General features: G+C 45.2%; 2 protein-coding genes across 6 annotated transcripts; both read left to right on the forward strand.

Moving 5' to 3' along the window:
* Positions 1-16: 16 nt before the first annotated feature.
* On the forward strand, positions 17-14,154 carry MIX23 (mitochondrial matrix import factor 23). Of its 5 annotated transcripts, none has more exons than XR_014617018.1 (6): positions 157-222; positions 1,266-1,391; positions 1,880-2,026; positions 4,274-4,333; positions 7,826-8,474; positions 14,023-14,154. XR_014617018.1 is itself a non-coding variant. In XM_084226832.1 (5 exons), the coding sequence occupies exons 1-5, from the start codon at positions 172-174 to the stop codon at positions 7,874-7,876; spliced, it is 435 nt and encodes a 144-aa protein (XP_084082958.1). In that variant the 5' UTR covers positions 17-171; the 3' UTR covers positions 7,877-10,110. The 5 variants fall into 5 exon arrangements, 1 of the variants encoding a protein (XP_084082958.1); XR_014617019.1 differs by lacking the exon at positions 14,023-14,154 and adding an exon at positions 9,263-10,110; XR_014617020.1 differs by lacking the exon at positions 14,023-14,154 and adding an exon at positions 9,739-10,109 and having other exon boundaries at positions 7,826-8,635.
* On the forward strand, positions 13,139-21,264 carry LOC311166718 (leukocyte cysteine proteinase inhibitor 1-like). Its single transcript, XM_084226835.1, has 3 exons — positions 13,139-14,209; positions 18,997-19,098; positions 21,111-21,264. The coding sequence occupies exons 1-3, from the start codon at positions 14,144-14,146 to the stop codon at positions 21,237-21,239; spliced, it is 297 nt and encodes a 98-aa protein (XP_084082961.1). The 5' UTR covers positions 13,139-14,143; the 3' UTR covers positions 21,240-21,264.
* Positions 21,265-21,385: the final 121 nt, after the last annotated feature.

Raw genomic sequence — 21,385 nt, forward strand, 5'->3', positions numbered from 1 at the left:
CGCAGCGGCTGCAGGAGGCGAAGGGGCCGTGAGGCCGCTGCCGGTGGAGATGCCCGGCTGGGGGCCGCTGCGCCGGGGGCCGCGCTCCGGCGGGTCCCGCCCCGCTCCGCCCCGCGCGTCATCCCGGCTCCCCGCCGGATTGGGCGCCGCGGCTCCCTCGGCCGATCCAGGATGGCGGCGCCCAGCGGAGCCGCGAGCTGCGAGGACTTCGCCGAGTTCCAGGTGAGCCGCGCGGGGCGGGCGGGACGAGTCGGGCCGGGCCGGGCCGGGCCGGGCGCTGCCGCCGCCGCCGCCGCCTCCTCCCGCGCCCCGCGCGCTCCCGCCGCCTCCCGGCGAACAGCCCCGCGGGAGCGCGCGCCCCGTGCGCGAGGTCACCCCGCTCCTGGCGGCCGGCGGGATGCGGCGGGGAGGGAGCGGGGTCCGGCCTTCTCCCCCTCCCCTCTTCCCTCCGGCAGGAGCGGGGCCGGACGCCTCCCCTTGCCCGCAGGTCCCTTTCCCGGGACGGAGCGCTCGCGGCGCGGGGGCCACGCGGGCGGCGGGAGCTCCGTGGGCGCCTCCGCGGCGTTTGAGGGAGCGGCGGGTGCCAGCCGTGTCCTCGGCGGTGCGAGCGGGGCCCAGGCCGGCGGGGCCGTGGGAACCCGTCTGGGTGTCGAACATGGACTCCCAGAATATCCTGAGTAGCTCGGGACCCTCAGGAATCACCGAGCCCAGCTCCTGCCCTGCACAGCACACCCCAAGGGTCGCACCATGTGCCTGAGGGCGTTGTCCAAACACTTCTTGAACTCTGTCGGGCTTGGTGCTGTGACCACTGCCCTGAGGAGCCTCTTCCAGTGCTCTGCCACTCTCTGTGTGAAAAACTTTTTCCTGTGACCCAGCCTAAATCACCCCCAGCTCAGCTTCATGCCCCCCAGAATGGTGGGGGGTTTATTCAAAGTTTGCCGTTTTGGTGCCGGTTGTGCCCAGTTTCCTGTGTGGAAGTGGGGACGGGGACATGGGCAGAGGCTCTTCAGCCTGTCCATGCTGCCTGCAGGGCCGGGGACTTCAGGGGGCATCAGTTACTCACCCCTGCTCTGGCCCGTGCTGCCAAGGAAACTCTGTGGTTTGCAGCACATACTCCTGCATGTGGGATTGCTTCTTTGGTGTGCTTCTGACTCTTTGTAAGGAGTCCTATTTAGCTTCTATTAAAAGGCTTGACTATGCAAATTTTTTGTAATAGGCTTTTCTGAGAGATATAACCAAGTGCCTCTCTCTCTTTTTTAATACAGGAGCTGCTCAGGGTGATGAGGACTATCGATGATAGAATTGTTCATGAATTAAACACTACGATTCCAACAGCTTCCTTTGTGGGGAAAGTTGATCCTGGCCAGACGTGTAAAGAGCTGTATGAGTCTGTGAGTGTGCTCACCTTCCACTTTCAGCTCCCTTCCCACTGCTTTCTTGTGTGCCACTAAAGCATCCTCAGTGTCTGAGGAAAACATTGCCTAGGTAGATCCTGCTTTGTGTGTTCCTAACTGTCCTGCTCAGCATCTCCACACACTGCTTCAGTTTAAAACCATGCAGGGAAGTTCTCTGTTCTGCAATAATGATCCTTCAAGGATCTTTTAAAAAGGGTGCTTGCTTTTCCTGCTGCTCTGCAAGACTCCTCATGTTTACCTTTGACTTTTGGTCAACTTGGTAAGAGCAAGAATGCCAGGATAGTCTAAGTTGAGAGTTGCTGCTGCTCAAAGCAGTGTTGTTTCCCGTAAGTAGATGATGAATTCAAAGGGATTTCTGTAGGCACAGCAATACCATGACTTTAGAAAGTGTCTCTTTAAACTTATCTCTAGGTGGTTTTTATTCTCTGATGAGTCACTGTGACTTTCTTTTTCTCCCCACTTAGCTGATGGATGCTCACACCAATAGAGAAAGAATCATCAAAAACTGCATCTCTCAGACTTCCGCTGTAGTGAAAACCCTCAAAGAAGAGAGGGAAAAGGCCCATGAAGATGCAGCATTATTAAAGCAACTCAGGAAAGAGCAGACAAAGGTGAGTGGTGGAGCCTTTGAGAGATCACTTATAGAGGAAGAGGTGGATATCTTTCCCAAACGGAAAGACCAGTGTGATGGAGAGAACCTGAAGTGGATCCTGAGTCAAGCAGTCTTTTCCAAGGTTGTCATTGGCTCTTGTTGAGTCTTGTGAGAATTATTTTCCCAAGGCCTCCCCAAAGGCAGAGAGCTGCTTTTATCCTGCAGCTGGGGCATTTTCTGAAATTCTTTCATATGAATGCTGTAGAAAATTACACATTCTTTCCCATGGTGGATTCTAACTTTCACTGACTGACTGAGGCACAGCTGAACTTTTCTTACAAGATGCTTGTTCTCTACAAGATGCTCCCAGGCAACCTTGAATTCTGCTTACACTTGGAGTACCTTGTGATGGTGTGAGAGAGAGATTTCTGGGTTTGCATATGGAATTCTAATGTGCAAATGCCTTCTCAACCTTCTGGCCTGTGGGTGGGAAGTGTACTTTACCAGAGGTGACCAGAGGGGATTGAGAAAGGAACCCCACTGAAGTTCTCACCTCACTTCCAGAGCCTCTTTGGTAAGGAAACGGATTCTGAGAGAACCATGTGGCAGACAAGCAGTTTGATTCTTAAAGCCTCACTTACTGAGCTGCTAACAAGTGTGGATATTAGTTTGGAAAACTGGAGTAGTAGCATAGTATTTTCTACAAATTTTGTTAGCAGAGCCAGTTCTTTAAATCGTTTAGTTACTGAGCCTGAAATCTCCCACTGAAAACACTGGGAGGATCACAATTAAAGTTTAATGATTGGAGGTGGCTTCAACTGTTAAAAGCATTCCATGACTTAGAAACATCTCAGAAATTTTTATGAGATCACCTCAGATTTGTACTTGGACCATATGAGGTATCCCCCTGCTTTTTTTTTTTTTTTGTTGTTTTTCTACAAGTCAGAAAAGCTATCTTGACAGAGCCCTTCCTAGTTTTAAGAGTGGGAATTTCAAATATCTATTCACTTGTTTGCAGTACAGATCTCTTTTCCCTTGTTATGTGTGTTTCTCTGATCCTGCTAGTTGTACAACTTGGAGGACTTCATACAAAATTATTACTTCTGGGTGACTGACTGAGAAAACTTGGAGTAGTGTTTCTTTGAACTACTAAAGATCCTCTGAGTGTTTATTTTATGGAGACTTATCCTGGTTGTCCAGTCACTCTGGATGCTGGATTGTTATTTCAAACAGATTGAAGTCCTGTTGACTTGGGGAAAGCGCATCCAACAGCTGTAGCAACTCTGTGTCCCTGGATATCTTACTTGGAAGGGTTTTAGTGGGATTGCTGTCTTGTCTTGCACCTGTTCACCAGGCCTCTAATTGGAACCATGTATTGAAAATGGATAAACTCTGACTCTTTGTCTGTTGTTTTAAAGACTCCAACAAGAACACATCCTAAATTTGGGCAAAATGGCAAATGGTTCTTAAATCTCCTACTGTTTTCTCAGGACCAAATTGCCCAAACACAACTGTCACACCTGCCCCTCGGGGTTTCTAATAGGTGTGAAACAGAGGGATTCTTACCCTTCTCACAGGTCAAGTGAGTGCTCAAGAACTGTGTATTGGTGGTAGTTCTTGCCAGAGCTTTTGCATCTGTGTAGAGCTGGTTTGTCCTGCAGTGATGACATGAAATATTAACTGGTTCAGACAGCACAAACAACACATGATCAGACTGCAGACCCTTTTTGGTCAGTGCGCTGAGTAGGTGGCAAATGAAGCAGAGAGGGTCTGTTCATAACCTTAGTTTTAAATCCAGAATCCTAGCTGGATTCCTAGCTTTGCTGCCATCTTTATGTATGACTCTAATAATGCAAGAGTGGCAACTCAAGGCTGCAGAGCTAACCCCAGCCCTGGCATTCCCTGTGCTCAATGCTTGCATTAGGTGCAGTTATTTGTGCCTGTGAAGCCATCAGTGTTAATCAGTTAATTGCTAGCAAATCTGGATGGGCATGATTTAGGAATAGAGCATAAGTAATCAGGATCTGCTGCCAGGCTAGCTTTGTGAGTCTGCCTTCACTGTGCCCTTGCAGACCTGTGTGTGCCCTGAGCACTGGCTGGCTGGAAAGGACAGGCTCCCAGGGTGATTACCCTTTGGTTTGCACCATCAGAGGAGGTGTGCGCCTGGTGCTGGGGTTGGGAGCTGGAAAGTTGCACTTGTAATAAATACTGAAGGCTGCAGGGAGACCTGTTTGACAATAACCCTTTTATCTGTTATTTTCTGCAGTTGAAATTGATGCAGTCGGAACTCAATGTTGAAGAAGTGGTAAACGACAGAAGCTGGAAGGTACTCAGTCATTTAATAGTGATGATGTTCTGTCCCGACAGACAGTCCTGCACTGGAGGTGTGGGACTGGTGCCTTGTGAAGCAGGTTAACTAGAAATAGATGAGGGCATTGCTGGGGGAAATGCTTCAAGTCAGTAATTTTCCCGGTTCTGGATGCAGACATCAAAACTTTTCAGTTGCACTGCCAGGGAAGAAAAGCATTTGATTTAGCATGGAGGAAGGACTGTGGATTATTCCCTGTGTCCCTTTCTCCTCCTTGCTAGTGGCTGAGCACTTGGTAGGTTTTTCTGTGGTGACTTCTGAAAAACTTTTCAGGGCCTCTAACAATGTCACACAGAAGGGTCTTTCACATTTGCCTGTGTGCAGCACATTTGTCTGGTGCTGATCACAACTCAGCAGAGCCCAGGGAGGGGTGAGGCTGTAGAAGTTGAACCTTTTCCTGATGGAGTTTCCTCAGGCCTGAACAGACACTCCCTGGTGCAAAGGGCAGCCTTGCCATTGCTCTCCTGTGTCAGCAGAGGGTGCAGATCACCCTTTGGATTGATGGCCCCGAAGTCTATCTGGTGATTTTAACACTGAGCTTAAATTCTGAGGTGGCTGTATTGTGTCATTGCAGCATTTCATATCTAGCATCCTTTTCTGGTTTGATTTAGCTTTTCAGAGCTTTCAATACTGCAGAGAACCTCTCTCTCTCTTTAAACGCAAAAAGGATTTTTGCAAATAGCTAGTACTAGCTGCACCTTCCTTTGTAATCCCTACTTCATGATTTTAGCCCCTAGATTGCACCAGTGTAAAACCAATGCAGCTTTATGTCTTGGGTGTTCATCAGTAACTTCAGTGCAGGCTGATGAAATGAGCATTTGCCTAGTTTTCTGCATATGCTTTGCCATCAGTACACCTCTGTACTGAACCAAAAAACGTGAGCGTGTACTTCAGTTTAATTTTAAACCCACTCAAATCTGACTAAACAGTGCCACAGCCTTACCAACATCCTGCAGGTCGCCAGGGGCAAATATTTTACAGACACTCTGCTGTAGGGGAAGAGCCCCCACCCTACTCTTCATTCTGAAGCACCAAATTTAGTAATGATCCCAGAGGTTTCTTGTAGCTGCATTAAGCTTTTACTTGTGACAGAACTGTCTAATTTTTCCTGAAGATGGAGAGTTTATGAAGAGTGAGGTATGCATGGTGCAGGGGTACTTTAGCCTGCTAGTGTATTCCTCAGCCATTGTTCAGAGTGAAGCTGGAAGAGATAAATATTTTTGGGTTTTATCTCCAGCTCTGAATATACACATAAATGTCTCCTTTAGCTGCCTGTTAAAATGTCAGTTAGAGGCAGTCATGGTTGCAGACTGAATGCAATTTGTTACATGGAAATGATTATTGGTGTGCAGGCTGGTGTTTTACTGTTGTAGACTTCTGGTTGGGAAGTACACTTGTGTATTTCCATTGATCCTAAACAACTGAAAATTAATTGGAAAAATCTGATTAGGAAACAGATTTTTAAACATTGGCTGACTGTAGCAATAGTGGCATAGAGGAGGATGCTACTTTAGAGATGGAATGGAATTTGGATGATACCAAACAAGGAATTTGGATGATACCAAACAAGGAATTGACTTTCAAACAAGACACTTGCATTAGTCTCTGCCCAGCACCTCCAGATTGGAGTTTATTGTTGGAGTGCTTTATACAAGTACGTAAAAGCCAACAAAATCAAACTTTTCCCTAGTAATGTGAATTTTAAGGTTTTTCAGCCATTGCTTTTCCTGAAAAATGTCTGTAAAATGACAATAGCACTTCACAGGTAGACCAGTGGATTTGGATGGCCAGAGTAACACACTGAGATCTGTGAGCCGATGATCCTAAAAGTAGGAGGCAGTGTTAGTAAGACGGCAGTGTTGATCGTCCTGCCACAGGTTGTGGAGTTACTGTTGCAGATACTTTGAAAGTTAGCATGATAGCAAGCAAGGTGGTGTGTTGTTTGATGCTACAGACCCTTGCAGTGCTTTAGAGAGTATTTCCAGCACCCTTTTAGACATATATGCCGTTAAAATGTCATTAACGGGCAATAGGCAAAACCCAGTTCGATTTGTTTAGTAATAAAATGTTTCTGAATTGGACTTGATGCTGTTGCTCTTGATTTCTACAGTTTCCTCCTATCACTGATCTCAAACATTTACCTAATCTGAATACTTCCAGAGGTGTCCATTCCATGTGGTAACATAATGGCTGCGCATTTCTGTGTATGAAATAAACTATATCACAGCTTTTGTTTTCTGCAGTATGAAGCAGTTTGTAATCCATGTCTATTTCTTTAAATAAATTAAATTTGAAAAGTAGTTGAAAATTGCTCCAAAATTATTGAGAAGCAATGCTGTAACTAATGTGTGCTCTAGGCCTCGCTTTTGCTGAAGTTGCCATAGGTTCTGCTGTAGAAGATTCTAGGAAGATAGAGCTTGAAACTGTGTATTTATATAAGGTGTTGGATAACTTCCCCAAAATTACAAGATCACTCACTTTGCACATAAAGCCAGTGGGAGAGTTCATGAAACTTCATATCCTGATGATCACAGGCACTTGGGTCTACCAAATCCCTGGACAGCTTGGCAAAATATGCACTTGTGGGAATGCTGGTGGGACAACCAACACCTGCCAGAGCCTCAGCTTGGTGTCAGGTGGTGCTTGTGTTGCTCTCAGGACTTGTGCTGGACAAGTTGGGATAAAAACTGATCAATAACTGAATGGCTCGTGAAAGCACTTGCAGCCTTGGTGGGAGCCTGTGTGTTTTGCTTTGGAATTAGGCTGCCTTACTTTAAATAGTCATGTTTCTTGGCCCTCCTTAGTGCAGGCTGGTGGCAGTTCAAGCTAAATATACACGATCCTCAGTATCCAGTTCTGGAAGCTAAATTTTACCCAGAGAAGGTGCCAGAGGTGAGTGAGGCAGGAGTGCTGTGCTCATTGCAGGGAGTGCTGGCAGCATTGGCACAGGCAGGACAGAGTGCTGGAAGTGTGCACGTGGCTTTCAGGAACCCTTGCCTCACTTCTTGGCTGTCGTGCCAATGTAAAATGTGCCTGCTCAGGAAAGATGGGAATACAGTGCCCAGATTTGAATGCCAGAGTGAACTTAACAGAACACAACCATTCAGGAGCCTTCCCGTGATTATTTCCCTCTCTTTTAAAAACAAAAAGGCATCAGCATTTTTGATGATAACAGCCTACCAGGATTAAGAGTCTGCATTTTCTGAGGGAGAACACTTAGTGCTGTGCAGTCTCCCAACATCAGGCTGCAAACTTTGGATTTACTAAAGCCAGGAATGAAGGTGAATGGAGATGGATGTCTTGGTAAGTGCCTTTTATTGATACCTCAGAGCTGGGCAGCTTGAGATGGGTGCCCAGGTAGTTGAGGTAGTTGCCAGAACTGTCTGTGAAGTTCTGCTCATTTCCTGGATGGGGTTGATTCACTTTTGCTCTTCTGTTTTGGTGTCTCAGGTATTTAACGAGCGGTGCCGAATTCACTACAAGCCTCCGAAGAGTCAATGATGATGTGGGGGATTTTCCATCAAGGTGGTCCATAACTGTGAGAGCCAAACTGGAGAGAGACCTTGGGTGAGCTGAATTGGGACCCTCCAGAACCAGTAGAACCCAGTCTTGTTTTGTTTTGGACCTACTTAGCTGAATTCTCAAGCTTGAAATGATTCTCCTGTGATTAAGAAAAAACAACTCATCTTTTGTACAAAATATGTGAACAAATGAGTTTTATAGTATTAAAACAATTTTCAATCGGAATGCAAAACTGGCATCTTTCTTGAACTTCCACAGCTTCAGTGATCCCAGAGGGGAAGAAAGAGTAAAACCTATCCTGAGCAGGGAGGAGAAGGCTCTCCCTGAGCTGGTGCCTGGTAAAATATCAGTGAACATGGTCTTTTTGTGGAAATAATCTGCTGAAGTCTGAAAGGAAATAAAGATTGCAGACTGATCAGCAAGTGTAGTAGGTTCAGCATCTCTGAAAGTAAGAAGTTACCAGCCTTGTTCTGAACTGCTCAACACAAGCAGCCGTGGCTCAGAGCTGTGTGTGGGTACAGGTTTGCCATTGCTGCTGCAATGCTGACAGGCAGCATCTGTTGCTTACTGCCCTTTGGTCTGTATTTCCAAGTTCTGGAGTTTTCCTTTATATAGGGGATGTGGTGTCGATTAAAACCATTTTGGGTTGGAGCTGAAGACGTGTGCCATTTGGGAATGAGACTGTCCAGGGACTCTTTTTTTGTCCTTCCCTCTGAATATTTAAGAGTAGTTCTAAAGGTGAATTGTGTTTGAGCTGAGGAAACAGCTATGCTTACCTGATCCTGCTGATCCTGGCCATGGTGTTGTGTTTAGAAAGTTTGAATGCAGCATCCCTGCAGTAACATAGCATTTAAAGGCAAATGAGTAGGAGGAAAGCTGAATTGCTGCAATTACACCTGTATATTTTACATTTTACTTTTTATTTTGTATTTATCTCAGATAGGCTGACAGTCAAATAACAAGGTCTATATGGGTGCTAGCTGATAGGATTTTAAGAACCACTGAACTTAAACAGAGCCCTAAAAATACAGTCTCTGTCTTGCAAACACTTTGGAATTCAGCAACAGCAATGAAATTACTGGATATACTCTCACATCCCTAAAGCTTTGAATATATAGGGAATGGGAAATAAATGAAGGAATTGTACCTATGTTACTGAGAGCTGGCAAAGATCTGTGCAGCAGCATATGTTTTATAGTTGTTTGTGCAGTAAAGACTCAAACTGCTTGGAGGCCTTTTATTTTTAGGCACCAGGGTCATTTCATCTCACCTTTTTTTGAGAATGAGGTAGAAATATATTTTAAGTCTTTGAGGATATAAATCCTAATGTTCAATCTTTATTTTTTCCCTTCTTTTTTTCTCAAGGTACTGCAACTGCTTTATGCAAAACTTTGAGTTGGAGCACTCATTCTTGAGGATTTCTCATTGTTTTTCTGCAACTCTGAAAGCAGAAAATGTGTTTGTTCTTCAGTTATTCAATTCTTATAATTGTTTATCATCAAAGTGTAATTCAAATACTGCTCATCAATCTGGGCTGAATTGGCACTAATAAAATTTCAACAGGATATGATGGTCAATTAATGAGATGTTGAGAACAGTAAGTTTTGATTTCAAAGTTGGTACTTTATTATTGACTTCTAGTATAGGTGTCTAAAATATTTGTTCTCTCCAGGGCTTGGATCAACTGCAAGGACAAATTCTCCTTTTAAGCCAGTTGTACAATAGAAACTTCTACGAGTGTGTATAGACTTGGATCAATAGTCTTGAAATATAATTTTTTATTTCTGTATAAACTAGAGACTGTAATGAGAATTAATCATTGTCTTCCTTTATCCATCCAGATGTTTGCTCAGCTGTTGTGGAAAGCTTCTTCACTTAAGCAGATGCTGTGATACATGACCTGTGAAATGGATGTGATACACATTTGTTTTTTTCTTTTTGCGTTAGTTATGAGGAAACTATGTTACAAAACCCCAAAACCCACAACCCTTAAAAATCAGCCCAACATAGAATTATTTTCAGTTTGAATATAAGGCCAAGCAAGTAGTCCTATACAAACCTGAGTATGAAAAACTGATACCTTGAGAAGACTCCTAAATCCCCAGCATCCCTTCTTGGGGATGTTTGCATACGGCGGGTTGCAGCAGGACGTTGAATTGCTTTATTTAGTTTGCTCTGAGCACAGAGGGTGTCTCTTACAGTAGTCCACGGCCGGTCAGGTGGCTCAGAGGCCGTTCAGGTTGCCGTGGAACTCGATGGAAGGCACGGTGAGTAAATGGAATTGCATGGCACGCCTGGGGCGCGGGGCAGGAGCGCGCGGCTCTGCTGGTTCCTGGGGGCCTCAGAGCCGCGCGTGGAGTGGGATGTTTTGGCAGGTGGGCAAACGGCACCACTGTGAGCTGTGTGACACACTGGACACAGGCAGGTAAATTCTGTGTCTAGGGACCCCTGAGGATTCCAGGATGGTGTTCAGACAGGGATTGAGCCTTGCTTCAATGTTACCAGTGAGGTAGTTACAAAATTACTGGGCTATTTGCTGTCGTATGGGGGTCAAATAATAGACCCTACAAACTGCAGAATTTCATCCTTTCCCTGGTTTAAACTTCTGTTTCTGCAAGTAAGGGCATTTGAGCACAGCTGATGGCTGTGTCCAGAGTCTGTGGGTGCCTTGCTTCCTCTCCTGGGGCTTTCCCATTGCTTGTAAGTGGTGAATAGAGGTGGGCAGATCCTGCGTGCTTGGAAAGTCCTCTCAAGCTTGTGCATATTTCCTTCTGTGAAATAGAAAGAGGTGTTGTTTGAACTTTTTCTAGCCTTCAGTGCTGTTGTCTTCTGCAGCCTGTAGGCATGAAAGACTGATGAAACAAGTAATTTCTTTATAGAATATTTTTAACCGTAGATTTCAGTTGTCTTGAAGCAGACTGAGAGGAAGAGGCTCAGCATAGGTTGGGCTATGATAACTTTGTACTGCTGGAGGTCAGGTTTTTGTTGATGCTTTTTCATGTACAATGTCAGGAATCTTTCAAAATCAGGATGGGTAGCAGGAGGGGAAACCTTTTTTGCAAACCAGCACGTTGAAAATCAAGGCTGTTGTTCCTGTGATGTTGAAAACAGATCTTCAGCTGGTACATGGAGGGCTGCTTTCCTCTAGAAGCTCTTAACGACATTCAGACCATGTGTCATGTCCAGCCACAATTACATGTCACTGTGAAACCAGAACACTGACCTTACTGACTTGGTTTTCACAATCATTTATACAGAGCTGCCTTAATTCCTGGTTTTAAAATGACTTGTAAATACATAACCCTGGGGTTTGGATTTTGGTGGCATTTTTTAATATTTTATTTTGTTTGCTTTGTTTTGTACTGGTGTTTTTATCAACAATAGCTTGGCACTCTAAATTGCTTAAACAGGACCAGAGAGTAGTGGCCTGCAAGTGGTAAAGATCTGTTTCTTTTGTGTTGGAATACTACATGGTGCAAGATGTTACTCATGGTGCAAGATGTTACTCATGGTGCAAGATGTTACTCATCTTCAAAGCTGTCCAGAATGCCAGTGGCAGTGTCCCAGCAGAGATTCTCCAAGATAACAGCAGCACAGTGATGTGAGCGGAAGCTGCCAGTTGTGCTGATGGAGAGTGAGGACTGGCCTGGGATGTGATGCCAGCCATGTCTCAAACACCACAGGGGGCACACTCACCTTGTTGTGCAAGAGATGGAGTGGGGGTGGCTGTTCTTTTCAAGGCAGTGTTCCAAATCCTGGTTCATTACATCCAAAACTACGTGTAGAGAGGGGTGGGTGGAGATGGGTGTTGTCCCAGATAAGGTTGATCAATTGCCTCTGGTCATCTTTGATCACAGGTCTGTGAAATGTCAGCACTTCAAAGTGACTTCATGAAATACTTGTGCAGGATGAGTACTGCATCCCAGTCTTAGAAATATCACTGGATTTTGGGACAGCCATTAGCACTGCCGTGGAAAGGAAACAGGCTGATTTGCCTCTGTGAACTTCAGCATCAACTTGCTGACAATTAGTCTTGATTTTTTTTTTCCCCTTCTGCACAACTGTGCATTCTGGGGAAAAAAAAAAAGTTGTTATGCTTTAAAGTAAAAAAAGCAGCAAACCCAGAAATGTGGAGTCCAGTGAATGATTTCCATGCAACATCAATATCTTTAGTTTCACACCTAGAGTCTTTCCAAGATTATAAATGAAGCCTCCTAGACTTAGTGCTCAGTGTATTTGTTGCTAGACAGAATCAAGAGCTCTCTAGGAATGTACTGCTGCCCTGGGGAATTTTAACATCCCTTCCCAAGGAAGTTATCAGGATGTGTATCCTGGTGAGTGGAGAGGTTTATAAAATATCTTGTTTTAGCACTGGTGCTATGCAGTTGTTGGACACATTCTCTGATTTCTGGCCTGAGTAAGATGAACTGGCTCTTCCTGTTCCTTATCTGTCCTGCTGTATGAATAAGGCACAGGCGGTGGAACATGATCAGCATTTGAGTGAATCAGCAGGGTCTTATGTAAAAGAGGGTTTGAGTTGTCATCAGTTCCATTCATGGAGCTGATGACAACAGCTACTGCTGGTAGAGAATGGAGCTGATGACAACTCTACTCCTGGTAGAGTTCATTCCTCTTAGGAACTCCTCATCTGGAGAGAAGTTGGTGAAAGTGGCAGAATTCCAGTTTTAACAGCTGTCCCTCCCTTTATTCCTGAGAACTGGAAGGATTTTTCTCTCTGTTCACAAAAATATTGTCTCAGGACAATGATTTTTCCTCAAATGCTTTTTGCCCACCTCCGTAGCACTGCTGCTCAAGTCTGGAAAATTCTGCAGTATCTTTTTCAGTAACATGCTGTAATACTAATCAATACTGTTGAGTGCAGGGCCCCTACGGCCCCAGTTTCTTAATCTCAGGGGCTTTGTACCAAAACCAGGCCTTGAAGTCAGATCTGAAGTACTTTTTACAGTGTCTTGCATCATTTGTTATCTGTGAGGAGGAGGTTCAGTAGTATGGGTAGGACACAGATAAGTTTGTTGCTATGGCCATAAATTCACCTCTTCCTAGCAAATTCCCTAATCTGATCCTAGCAGAAATGCCCATTGCTTGTGTGCAGTATATATTCTCATTTCACCTGCTCCCATGCACCTGCCCCTACAGACTAAAAAGTATCTGGTCTGTTTCTGCTTCTTTGGTCCTTGCTCTGGAACAACATTCCTCTTATTTGCTGGAGGGGGGGATGGCAGAAATATTGACAGGGACTAATTTTTTTCTGTGGTCTTGAAGTGTTAGTTCTCCCTTACCAGGGAGGGCTGCTAGCAGTTATTAGCCTTCCCCCAGTAGGATTTGAGCTTTGTACATTCACATTTGTGAGTGTGACTGTGCCATGTGACTGTAACTGGAGAATGAATACTTCTGACTGTATGTTCTCATGTGATCTGTTTCACCAGCGTATGTTGAAATTGAGACAGCTTTTGTGTTTTTTTCATTGTACTTTATCTTCCAGGAAATTGGCACTGCAGTTAAAAAGTAGATTTTATTGCACATTCAGGTGCTATTATGATTGCCTGAATGCAGCTCTTGGTTTGATGGGAAAGAAGCAGAAATGCCTTATTTGCAGTACTTACCTGAATCTGGGATTTAATTATTTTCTACTTCTGATGCTGGTGTTTACCTTGGCACCTTTTTGGTCAGGCAGAGGGAAGTCAAATCACTGAATGTAAGATGCCATCTGCTCATGTTTCCCCACTTAGAAGAATATTGAGAAAATAAAATTTCAAGTTAAATGGGACCTATCCTAAGGAAAGTGCTGCATCCTTTCCTCTGATCAGTAAAGGTGTTGGGAAATACTGGGTGTGTCTTTGATCTGTTTCCCAAGAGCTCAGTCTAGTCATCTGCACACGGGTGGGGAGGCAAGAAGTTGCAGCTGCAGCCCAAACCAACTCTCTTAAAGATGTGGACAACTGGAGGCTGATGTTTGCTTTTCTTTTGCATGTGAAGACCATAAACACTACTTTAAGTGCTTTTTACATTTATTAGTAATATTGCCAGTGCTTTACATTGCTTTCCCCCCCCTTTTCCCCGTTTGTCTCCTCCACTTCAGTAATGGTAGGCTCCATGTGTTGCAGGTCACATGGTTCCATGACACATGTGTGTGTATATATGTGAGATGCCTGGGGACTCGGCTCAGACTGCGCTGAACTTCCCTCTTCAGAGCCACTCATCATTTCAGAGTAGACACCTGCCACCATGATGGCTGGAGGCTTATCTGAAACCAAGCCAGCTACTCCAGAAGTTCAGCAGCTTGTTAACCAGGTGAGTTGCACCCTCTCTCTAGATTAAGTTACTTGTGTGCAAAGAGGCCATTCCTGAAGCTTGTGTAAAGCCTGGGAGACTGAGCCAGGTTTTAAACTGAAGAGGCTCATGCTGAAAGTGGGAATCCCCTTGACTGGCAGTTTTCTCAGCATTCTATGTAGGAAGTGCCTTGGTGAGACTGAGAAAAGCCCCTTCTCTGTCCATGGCCAGGCATGGAACTTGCTACCTTCAGTTAATGTCTGTGTGACGTTCCAAGCCCAGCTCTGCTATGCCAGCAGTGAGGTCACTTGTTTGAAATGAGAGGTGGAATACTGGAAGGGAAGAGGCTGTACCTGGTAGAGTTCATTCCTCAGTGAAGGACTGCGTAGGACAAACCACATGCTAGTATGCAGTAAAGAATTATATATGCAGGACAAAGCTTTTAAATTGTGTGTTTCCTGCTGGCATTGTGTGTTTATTCTAGAGTCACAGCTGTGATACAGGGGCTGCTGGTGGGGCAAGATGGGCTTGGCACAAGGCAGGCCACTAAGTGAGCCCCATTGCCGTGTGTTTGATTACAGGCAGTGGTCCTGAACTGGAGCAGCTGTGTGAGCAGCACCTCTGCAGATCCTCTAAAGTCCTGCAGTGCAGCAGCTCTTTTTAATGTATAAAATGCATCCTGAGGAATAAAAGGGGTTCCTACCCACCCAATCGTCTTCACCCTTCTGCCTCTGAAAGACGAGCTCTTGCCCCTTTGGCAATTGCACTCCAGCACTCTTTGAGGAAACAAAAATAGGAAGTAGCAGGGCTGAATGCATTGGCCAATACTGCAGCACACTCACTATATCTGATGTTCAGGGCTCCCAGTTCTCTCCTTTGCTGTGTCATTGAGGACAGAATTTGCACCACCATCCTTCCACATCATCTGTGATCTTGCAACTGAGACAGGCAGACCAGTACTCTGATAGGGCTCTTTTCTGTAGTCCACAGGTGGAGGGGATAACTTTAACGTTCAGTTTACTGATTAGAAGACACTCCATGTTACAGGAGGTGTCTGATTTAGCAGAGTGATACAAATACGCTGGTCAATTGATACAGGTCTAAGTTACTCTTAGCAAAATGTAGCGACTCCAATCCCGGTTCTCTGGGGATGCCCGGGTGTTCTGCGCTCCTGGTGTACAGCACCCTCTGTCACCACACTGGGCATCCTCAGTGACTGGGAAGGGGGATGTGGGTTGAAGTCAACTCTAGCCAGCAGTTTTCTTCAAAATCCCTTTTTCCAACCATTTAGTTTTTATACTCAGGGTTGGGCAGAGCCATGTGTTCACCCTCCCCATGCTGGTCTGGCTAACTCAGGGGTGTGTTCGCTTTCTCTACTGAGCTCAGGGAGTTTGTCATCATGACCACATGACCCCCTCCACTGACAGAGCTATTTATCAAAAACACCCTGTGGTCAGCATTTGTGTTGAGATAGTCAGCTTATTTGCAAAAGATGTGGTCCGTTACACCCTGCATTATTCCCTGAGTTTCATGGGTGGAACATCACACTCCCCAACTCCTCTGAGCCTTCTTCCATTATAGGGCTTTATTGGTCAGTCACAGCTAGGGTCACCAGAGCTGGGGACATGGACATGAGGGAGGGCTGGAGTTTGGGGTAGAGGGTTAGTCAGAGATGATTTACTGCAGAGCAGAAAGAGAAATGGATGATCTACAATTGTTTGGGGGACACTGACTGAATCACTTGGGAGCAGTACCACTGTTCCTTCTATGCTGGCAGAAATGTTTGAATGAGCAGCACTTGCAGAGATCAGAAATTCCCTTTTACCTACTGAGGGGAGACCCTAGCAAGAGACTTGTAGCACCTTGGTGCATTTGCCATGTATGTTTCCTCTTGTTTAAGATGGGGCCAGTTGAAGGCTGTGAAATTTAATTAATGTGTCTGTGAAATGCCTCGAGCACCATACCAGATACCGAGCTTCATTTTCAATGCTGGGCTGTGTTATTTATGGGTCACCAGAAGTCTTACAGTGTGTATTGGAGGTGAAACCACAGCACTTGGGTATCCATGAGTGAACAGGCACTTGGAAATGTGAATGCTGGGTTCAGGCAGTGCTAATGCTCCCAGCGTACAGGGCACACAAGGAATCTGTAATGTGGATAGTGCAAAGTTTTTGTTTGATTCCAGAAAAGGACTGATCCTAATTTTAGTGTTCTTTTGTTCTCAGTAGCTTCAGGAAAATGAAAACAGATTGTTCTTTGCTCTTTATTTTCTGCCAGGTGAAATTTCTGCCCTGTGCTGGGAGCAGGAGAGAGAATGCTTCCTGGTCCTTTCCCCCTATGCAGGGAGTTTGGTATAGTTCTCTAAGGAAAATATTCTTATAGAAACCTTATGTTGGGGAAATCCTGCTATCCTTCAGCATAAGTGTCAGCCTTTCGTGAAGCAGTTCTGGGGGTTTTATGCTTGGCTGGGCAGAGAAGCAATTCCCATGATTTCAGTGAAGCTGTGAAGAGCATTTGCAGAATTTGGGATGCTCAAGGTCTGTCTGCTCATGGGATTACATAATTATTTACTTATACCTGTGCCTTGTCTCTAGCCATCATTAGTGAGCTGAGGAATGTTATTTATTTGGTCTCCCTGTTTTACAGCTGTTGCCCAAAACTGAGGAATGTTTTGGGTTTAGGATGCTGTTAGATAAGAGCTTAGGAATGTTAATATTTTCACCTGAGGATTAAGGAGCTGTTTGCCTTCTTGATTTTACTGAAGGCTCAGTCTGTAAATAACAAATGGGGGATATAGTGGCCAGAGGAGAGAGAGCAAAACTGGAGAGAAGTGGCTTTGTTTTGTTTTGTTCCAAGGGAGGAATTTTATGCACCAAAAGTTGCCACTTAGGAGCATACTAGGAGGCCCCTGCCCCGGTCAGCTGGAAGGTTGTTGAGAATTAAAAATTTCCCTTGCTTGCCAGAATTAGCAGCTCCTCAGCTGAAAGTATAGTTGTCTGTTCCTGGGGATAGAAACCCTGTGGAAGTTACTCAGCAGAAGAGCAGGGTAAGAGATCATGAGGAAGCTGAACAGGATGATAATTTCTGGCTCTTTGGAAACAATCTGGATGTTCCTTGGATGCTTTCTGTGGCCTTCCTGCTAGGAAGGAATGTCATGGGAGTGGCAGCCAGCTGTAGATGCTTGTACTGGGAAATTAATTAATTCTGTGGGTTCCTGTGAAACAGGTGGGTGGTGAGAAGCGCTGAGGTGCTGCTGGCCCGGCCCAGGGCAGCCTGAGCAGGCTGGCACTGACGCTGCTCCTCTGCCCAAACTCAGAAATGCAGCCGGTCATCAGCGTGGCTGTCATGTGCAGAGGGGCACCGCATCAGCCAGCCTAGGACAGATTGTCTCTGCTTTCTGTGTGGTGGTCATGCAGCCAGCATGAAATGGGAGAGTTATTATTTCTCGGAGAAGTAAGGAAGGGCAACAGCAAAACCACTGCCTTGGACTTCTGAGGGAAGACTTTGGCCTGTTTGGAAGACTGGTTGAAAGAGTCCCTCGGGAGGCAGTCCTAAAGGGCAGAGAGATCCAGGAAGGCTGGGCATTCTTCAAGAAGGAAATCCTAAAGGTGCAAGAGCAGGGTGTCCCCATGTGCCAAAAGACAAGCTGGTGGGGAAGAAGGCTGGCTGAAGAGAGGGTTTTGGCTGGAATCCAGGGTAAAAAATAGAGTTTATAAGCTTTGGAAGATGGGGCAGGCAATTCAGGAGCATTGAAAAGGTGTTGTGAGGTTATGCAGAAAGTCAGAAAGGCAAAAGCCCTGTTAGAACTTAACTCTGGTCACTGCCAAAAGCAATGACAAATAGTGTTCTTACGAATACATAAGCAACAAAAAGAGGACTAAGGAGAATCTCCATCATTTCCTGGATGTTGATGAAATCATTGCCACCAAAAAATACAGAAAAGGATGAGGTATTTAAGGTCTTTTAAATCTCAATCATTAATAGTCAGACCAGTTTTCCTGCCAGCTCCCTGAGCTGTAAGACAGAGACAAGAAACACAATGAAGCTCCCACAATCCAGCAGGAAACAGTAACCTGCTTCTCCATTTAAACATGTGTAAATGTATGGGGCTGGATGGAATCCACCTGAGGATACTGAGGGAGCTCATGAAGAGCTCTCCAAGGCACTGTCCACAATTTACCAGGGAGGTCTCACACAACTGGAGTTTGGCTAATTTGATACCCCTCTAAAAGAACATCTACAAGAATGGTAGGAAGGAGGATCCAGGGAGCTACAGACCTGTCAGGCTGAGCTCAGTGCCTGGGAAGGTCATGGAACAGCTCATCCTGAGTGCCATCACACAGCATGTGCAGGGCAACCAGGGATTCAAGCCCAGCCAGCATGGGTTCATGCAAGGCAGGTTCTGCTTGACCAACCTGATTTCTTTCCGTGACCTGCCTAGTGGATGAAGGAAAGGCTGTGGATGTTGTCTCCCTGGACCTCAGTAAAGCCTCTGACTCCAGTTCCTGCAGCATTCTAGTGAAGAAGCCTGGACAGGTGCACTGCCCACTGGGTGAAAAAACTGGCTGGATGGCTGGGCCCAGGGAGAGGTGGTTACATCTGGCTGGTCAGAGGTGGTGCACCCAGGGCTCAGTGTTTGGGCCAGTCCTGTTTAATATATTTACTGATGATTTGGATAAGGAGCTTGAGGGTCACTTTGTGGAGTTTCGTTAAGGGAATATGTGTGGAAGGATGAAAATTGGAGTGGTATTTGTGAAAGAAATCCCTAAGTATCAACCTGACAATCATTATTCCCTTTCTTTTTACAGGTGAAGTCACAGTTTGAAAGCCAGGCAGGCATGAACTGTGCTGTCTTTACAGCCATAGTATATAAGACTCAAGTGGTTGCTGGGACAATGTACTTTATTAAGGTTTGTATATATTGTAGGAGGGAGTGTTTTGGAATGAAATTTTACAGGTGACTTGCAGAGTAGCTTACAGTCAGAAAGAGAAGCAAACATTGTAGAAAACTGTCTGATGTGAGTAACAGAAGTGGGGACTACCTCCAAATACTTATAAAATTCCTCTGTTTGCCACCACTGTAAGCAGGAATATACATATTATAAAACATGTGCTGTGCTTATTCAGATGTGACTGGTAAGCTTCTTGGGATCATCCCCCTCAAGGACTATAGATTGCCTTCCCAACTCAAATGATTTCAACAAGTCATAACTGGTGTCCTGTTTCCTTTCAAGGCTAAATAGTATCTGATCCTTCAGTTGTGTTTGTTGGGATGATACTGAAGTCAGCTTGAGGAACTGATGGAGAGATAGAATCAATTTTGCGATGCAGTGCACACAACTGCTGACTAGTTTTGCATGCAGGCAGGTGTGTTGATGTTTTGGTTTTTGATGTGTCAGGTGCTGCAGAGGTACACAGCCTGCCTGCTGGTTCTTTCTGTATTTTCAAAAACACCCCTGCTGCTGCAGAGGAAAAATGGGTAATGCTTAATTTGGAGCCCTGTGATAGCACCATTCCTTCTCTACTGGAAACCCTGACCGATGGAAGTGAGCAGCTTTCTGTGAAGTAGCACAGAAGAAATGCCTGGGTGTATTTTTCATCTGAAGGCCAGCAAGCACTGCTGAGCAGCAGGCTGGCCTTCTGGAGCAGAGCAGGCATGGCCTGTGACTGCTGAAACCCCATGTGTGTGTGGGCACATGCCTGACAGGGTAAGCCATATTCCAAGGGAACTGGAATAATTCTTTTATTAGAGGAATTGGCCTGTAATGTTTGGGGGAGAGTAATTCTGCAGAGAGATACTTTGATCATTAGCTCCACACTTCTCATACTTAGCTCATCCCAGGAAGGACAGATACTGCCAAACCTTCTTTCCCAGGTGCTTCCTTTAAAGAACTCTTAACTCAGAAACAAAGAACTTGGAAGAAATCCATTTGTAACACTGGAAATGGATGATTTGTCTCTACTTTCCCAGTTTTACGAGTGAAGGAAAACATCACTGATGGAATACATCCTCACTTTAGCATTAACTGGAACAAATTCTGTCACAAAATTAATGCTTTTATATTTCTGGATCTTCCACCTCACTGATGTTTTACCATCAGACTTACAGCTGAGATGCAACCCAGACCAAGCATAGTGCCCCACTGCAGCAGCCAGAAAGCATGTAAAAACCTCTTGGAGCCTAAGGCATTAAAGTTTCCATGTCCCTCACCAAGGGAAAGTTTAGCACCTGTTGTGCTTGGCTCTTTAAGAATGAAATTTTACAGCTTCCTACCAAGTCTTTATGTGAGGACTTTCTAGGGGGAAAGGTGAATTTCTCTGGAAGAGTATTTATTCCAGGCATTCCCATGCACTCCCAAAAGCACCAGGACACGTCAGGTTCCCAGTTCTCCAACACTGATATGTTTGGAGTAACTCTGCAGACCAGGGATCCTGGCTTTCAGGTTGTCATTGCTTCTCAGGACCATGTGCTGGTCTATCTGTATTAGATCTTTCTGTACCCTTTTGGGAGCTGACATGGTGTCTGCACTGTGTCCTGCCCTCAAGTCATGGAGGTTTGCTCATTGCTTCTTGTCTCCTACAAGCATGTCAGGAAGCTGTGAGCAAATGTGCTGGCATCCTGGTGACTGAAATAGGACACCATCAAAACTTTTCTCCTCTTGCATCTTCTGGTGCTTCCACATACAAGCAGTTCTGCTCATTTTCCCTTCATCTGAGGTTGAGGGTTTTTAATACAGTTTTCTACAGGTGTACACAGTTTCTGCCACCAGTTACTACCCAAACTTAGAGCTGTTGAAGTAAAGATGAAGGTACATCTAAAATTAAGATCCTGAGCAAAGATATTAAGAATGTAAAGAACAGCCTTTTGTTTGAACATGCTTTGAGCCCATGATCCTAACTTCCCTGCTCTTTTGGTTTCTAGGTCCAAGTTTCCAATGCCGAATATGCCCATTTAAAGGTGTTTCAGAGTCTTCCTCATGAGAACCAAGGTCCCAGCCTTGTCAGTTTTCAGACTGGCAAAACCAGAGATGACCCTCTGACCTACTTCTAAGACACTGTGTGTTGCAGTGCCTCACCTCTGCAAATCCTATGGGGAATCTGCCTGTGACAGTAAATAAAATGTTTGGAAAGCTGTTGTCCATACTTTCCTTTTGCTGCTGATATACCTGCAGAGGTCTTTCTTGTTACCTTTCATGT

The sequence above is a fragment of the Fringilla coelebs genome (genome assembly GCF_963513975.1).
Source record: "Fringilla coelebs genome assembly, chromosome: 2".
In the NCBI taxonomy this organism is placed as follows: Eukaryota; Metazoa; Chordata; class Aves; order Passeriformes; family Fringillidae; genus Fringilla; species Fringilla coelebs.

Excerpts from the sequence above, each read along its gene's own strand:
- LOC311166718 (XM_084226835.1), top strand. The coding sequence starts at position 14,144 with ATGATGGCTGGAGGCTTATCTGAAACCAAGCCAGCTACTCCAGAAGTT. Across the intron at positions 14,210-18,996 it reads TTCAGCAGCTTGTTAACCAG|GTGAAGTCACAGTTTGAAAG; the intron begins GTGAGTTGCACC and ends TTCTTTTTACAG. Across the intron at positions 19,099-21,110 it reads GGACAATGTACTTTATTAAG|GTCCAAGTTTCCAATGCCGA; the intron begins GTTTGTATATAT and ends TTTGGTTTCTAG.
- MIX23 (XM_084226832.1), top strand. The coding sequence starts at position 172 with ATGGCGGCGCCCAGCGGAGCCGCGAGCTGCGAGGACTTCGCCGAGTTC. Across the intron at positions 2,027-4,273 it reads TCAGGAAAGAGCAGACAAAG|TTGAAATTGATGCAGTCGGA; the intron begins GTGAGTGGTGGA and ends TATTTTCTGCAG. Across the intron at positions 4,334-7,825 it reads TAAACGACAGAAGCTGGAAG|GTATTTAACGAGCGGTGCCG; the intron begins GTACTCAGTCAT and ends TTGGTGTCTCAG.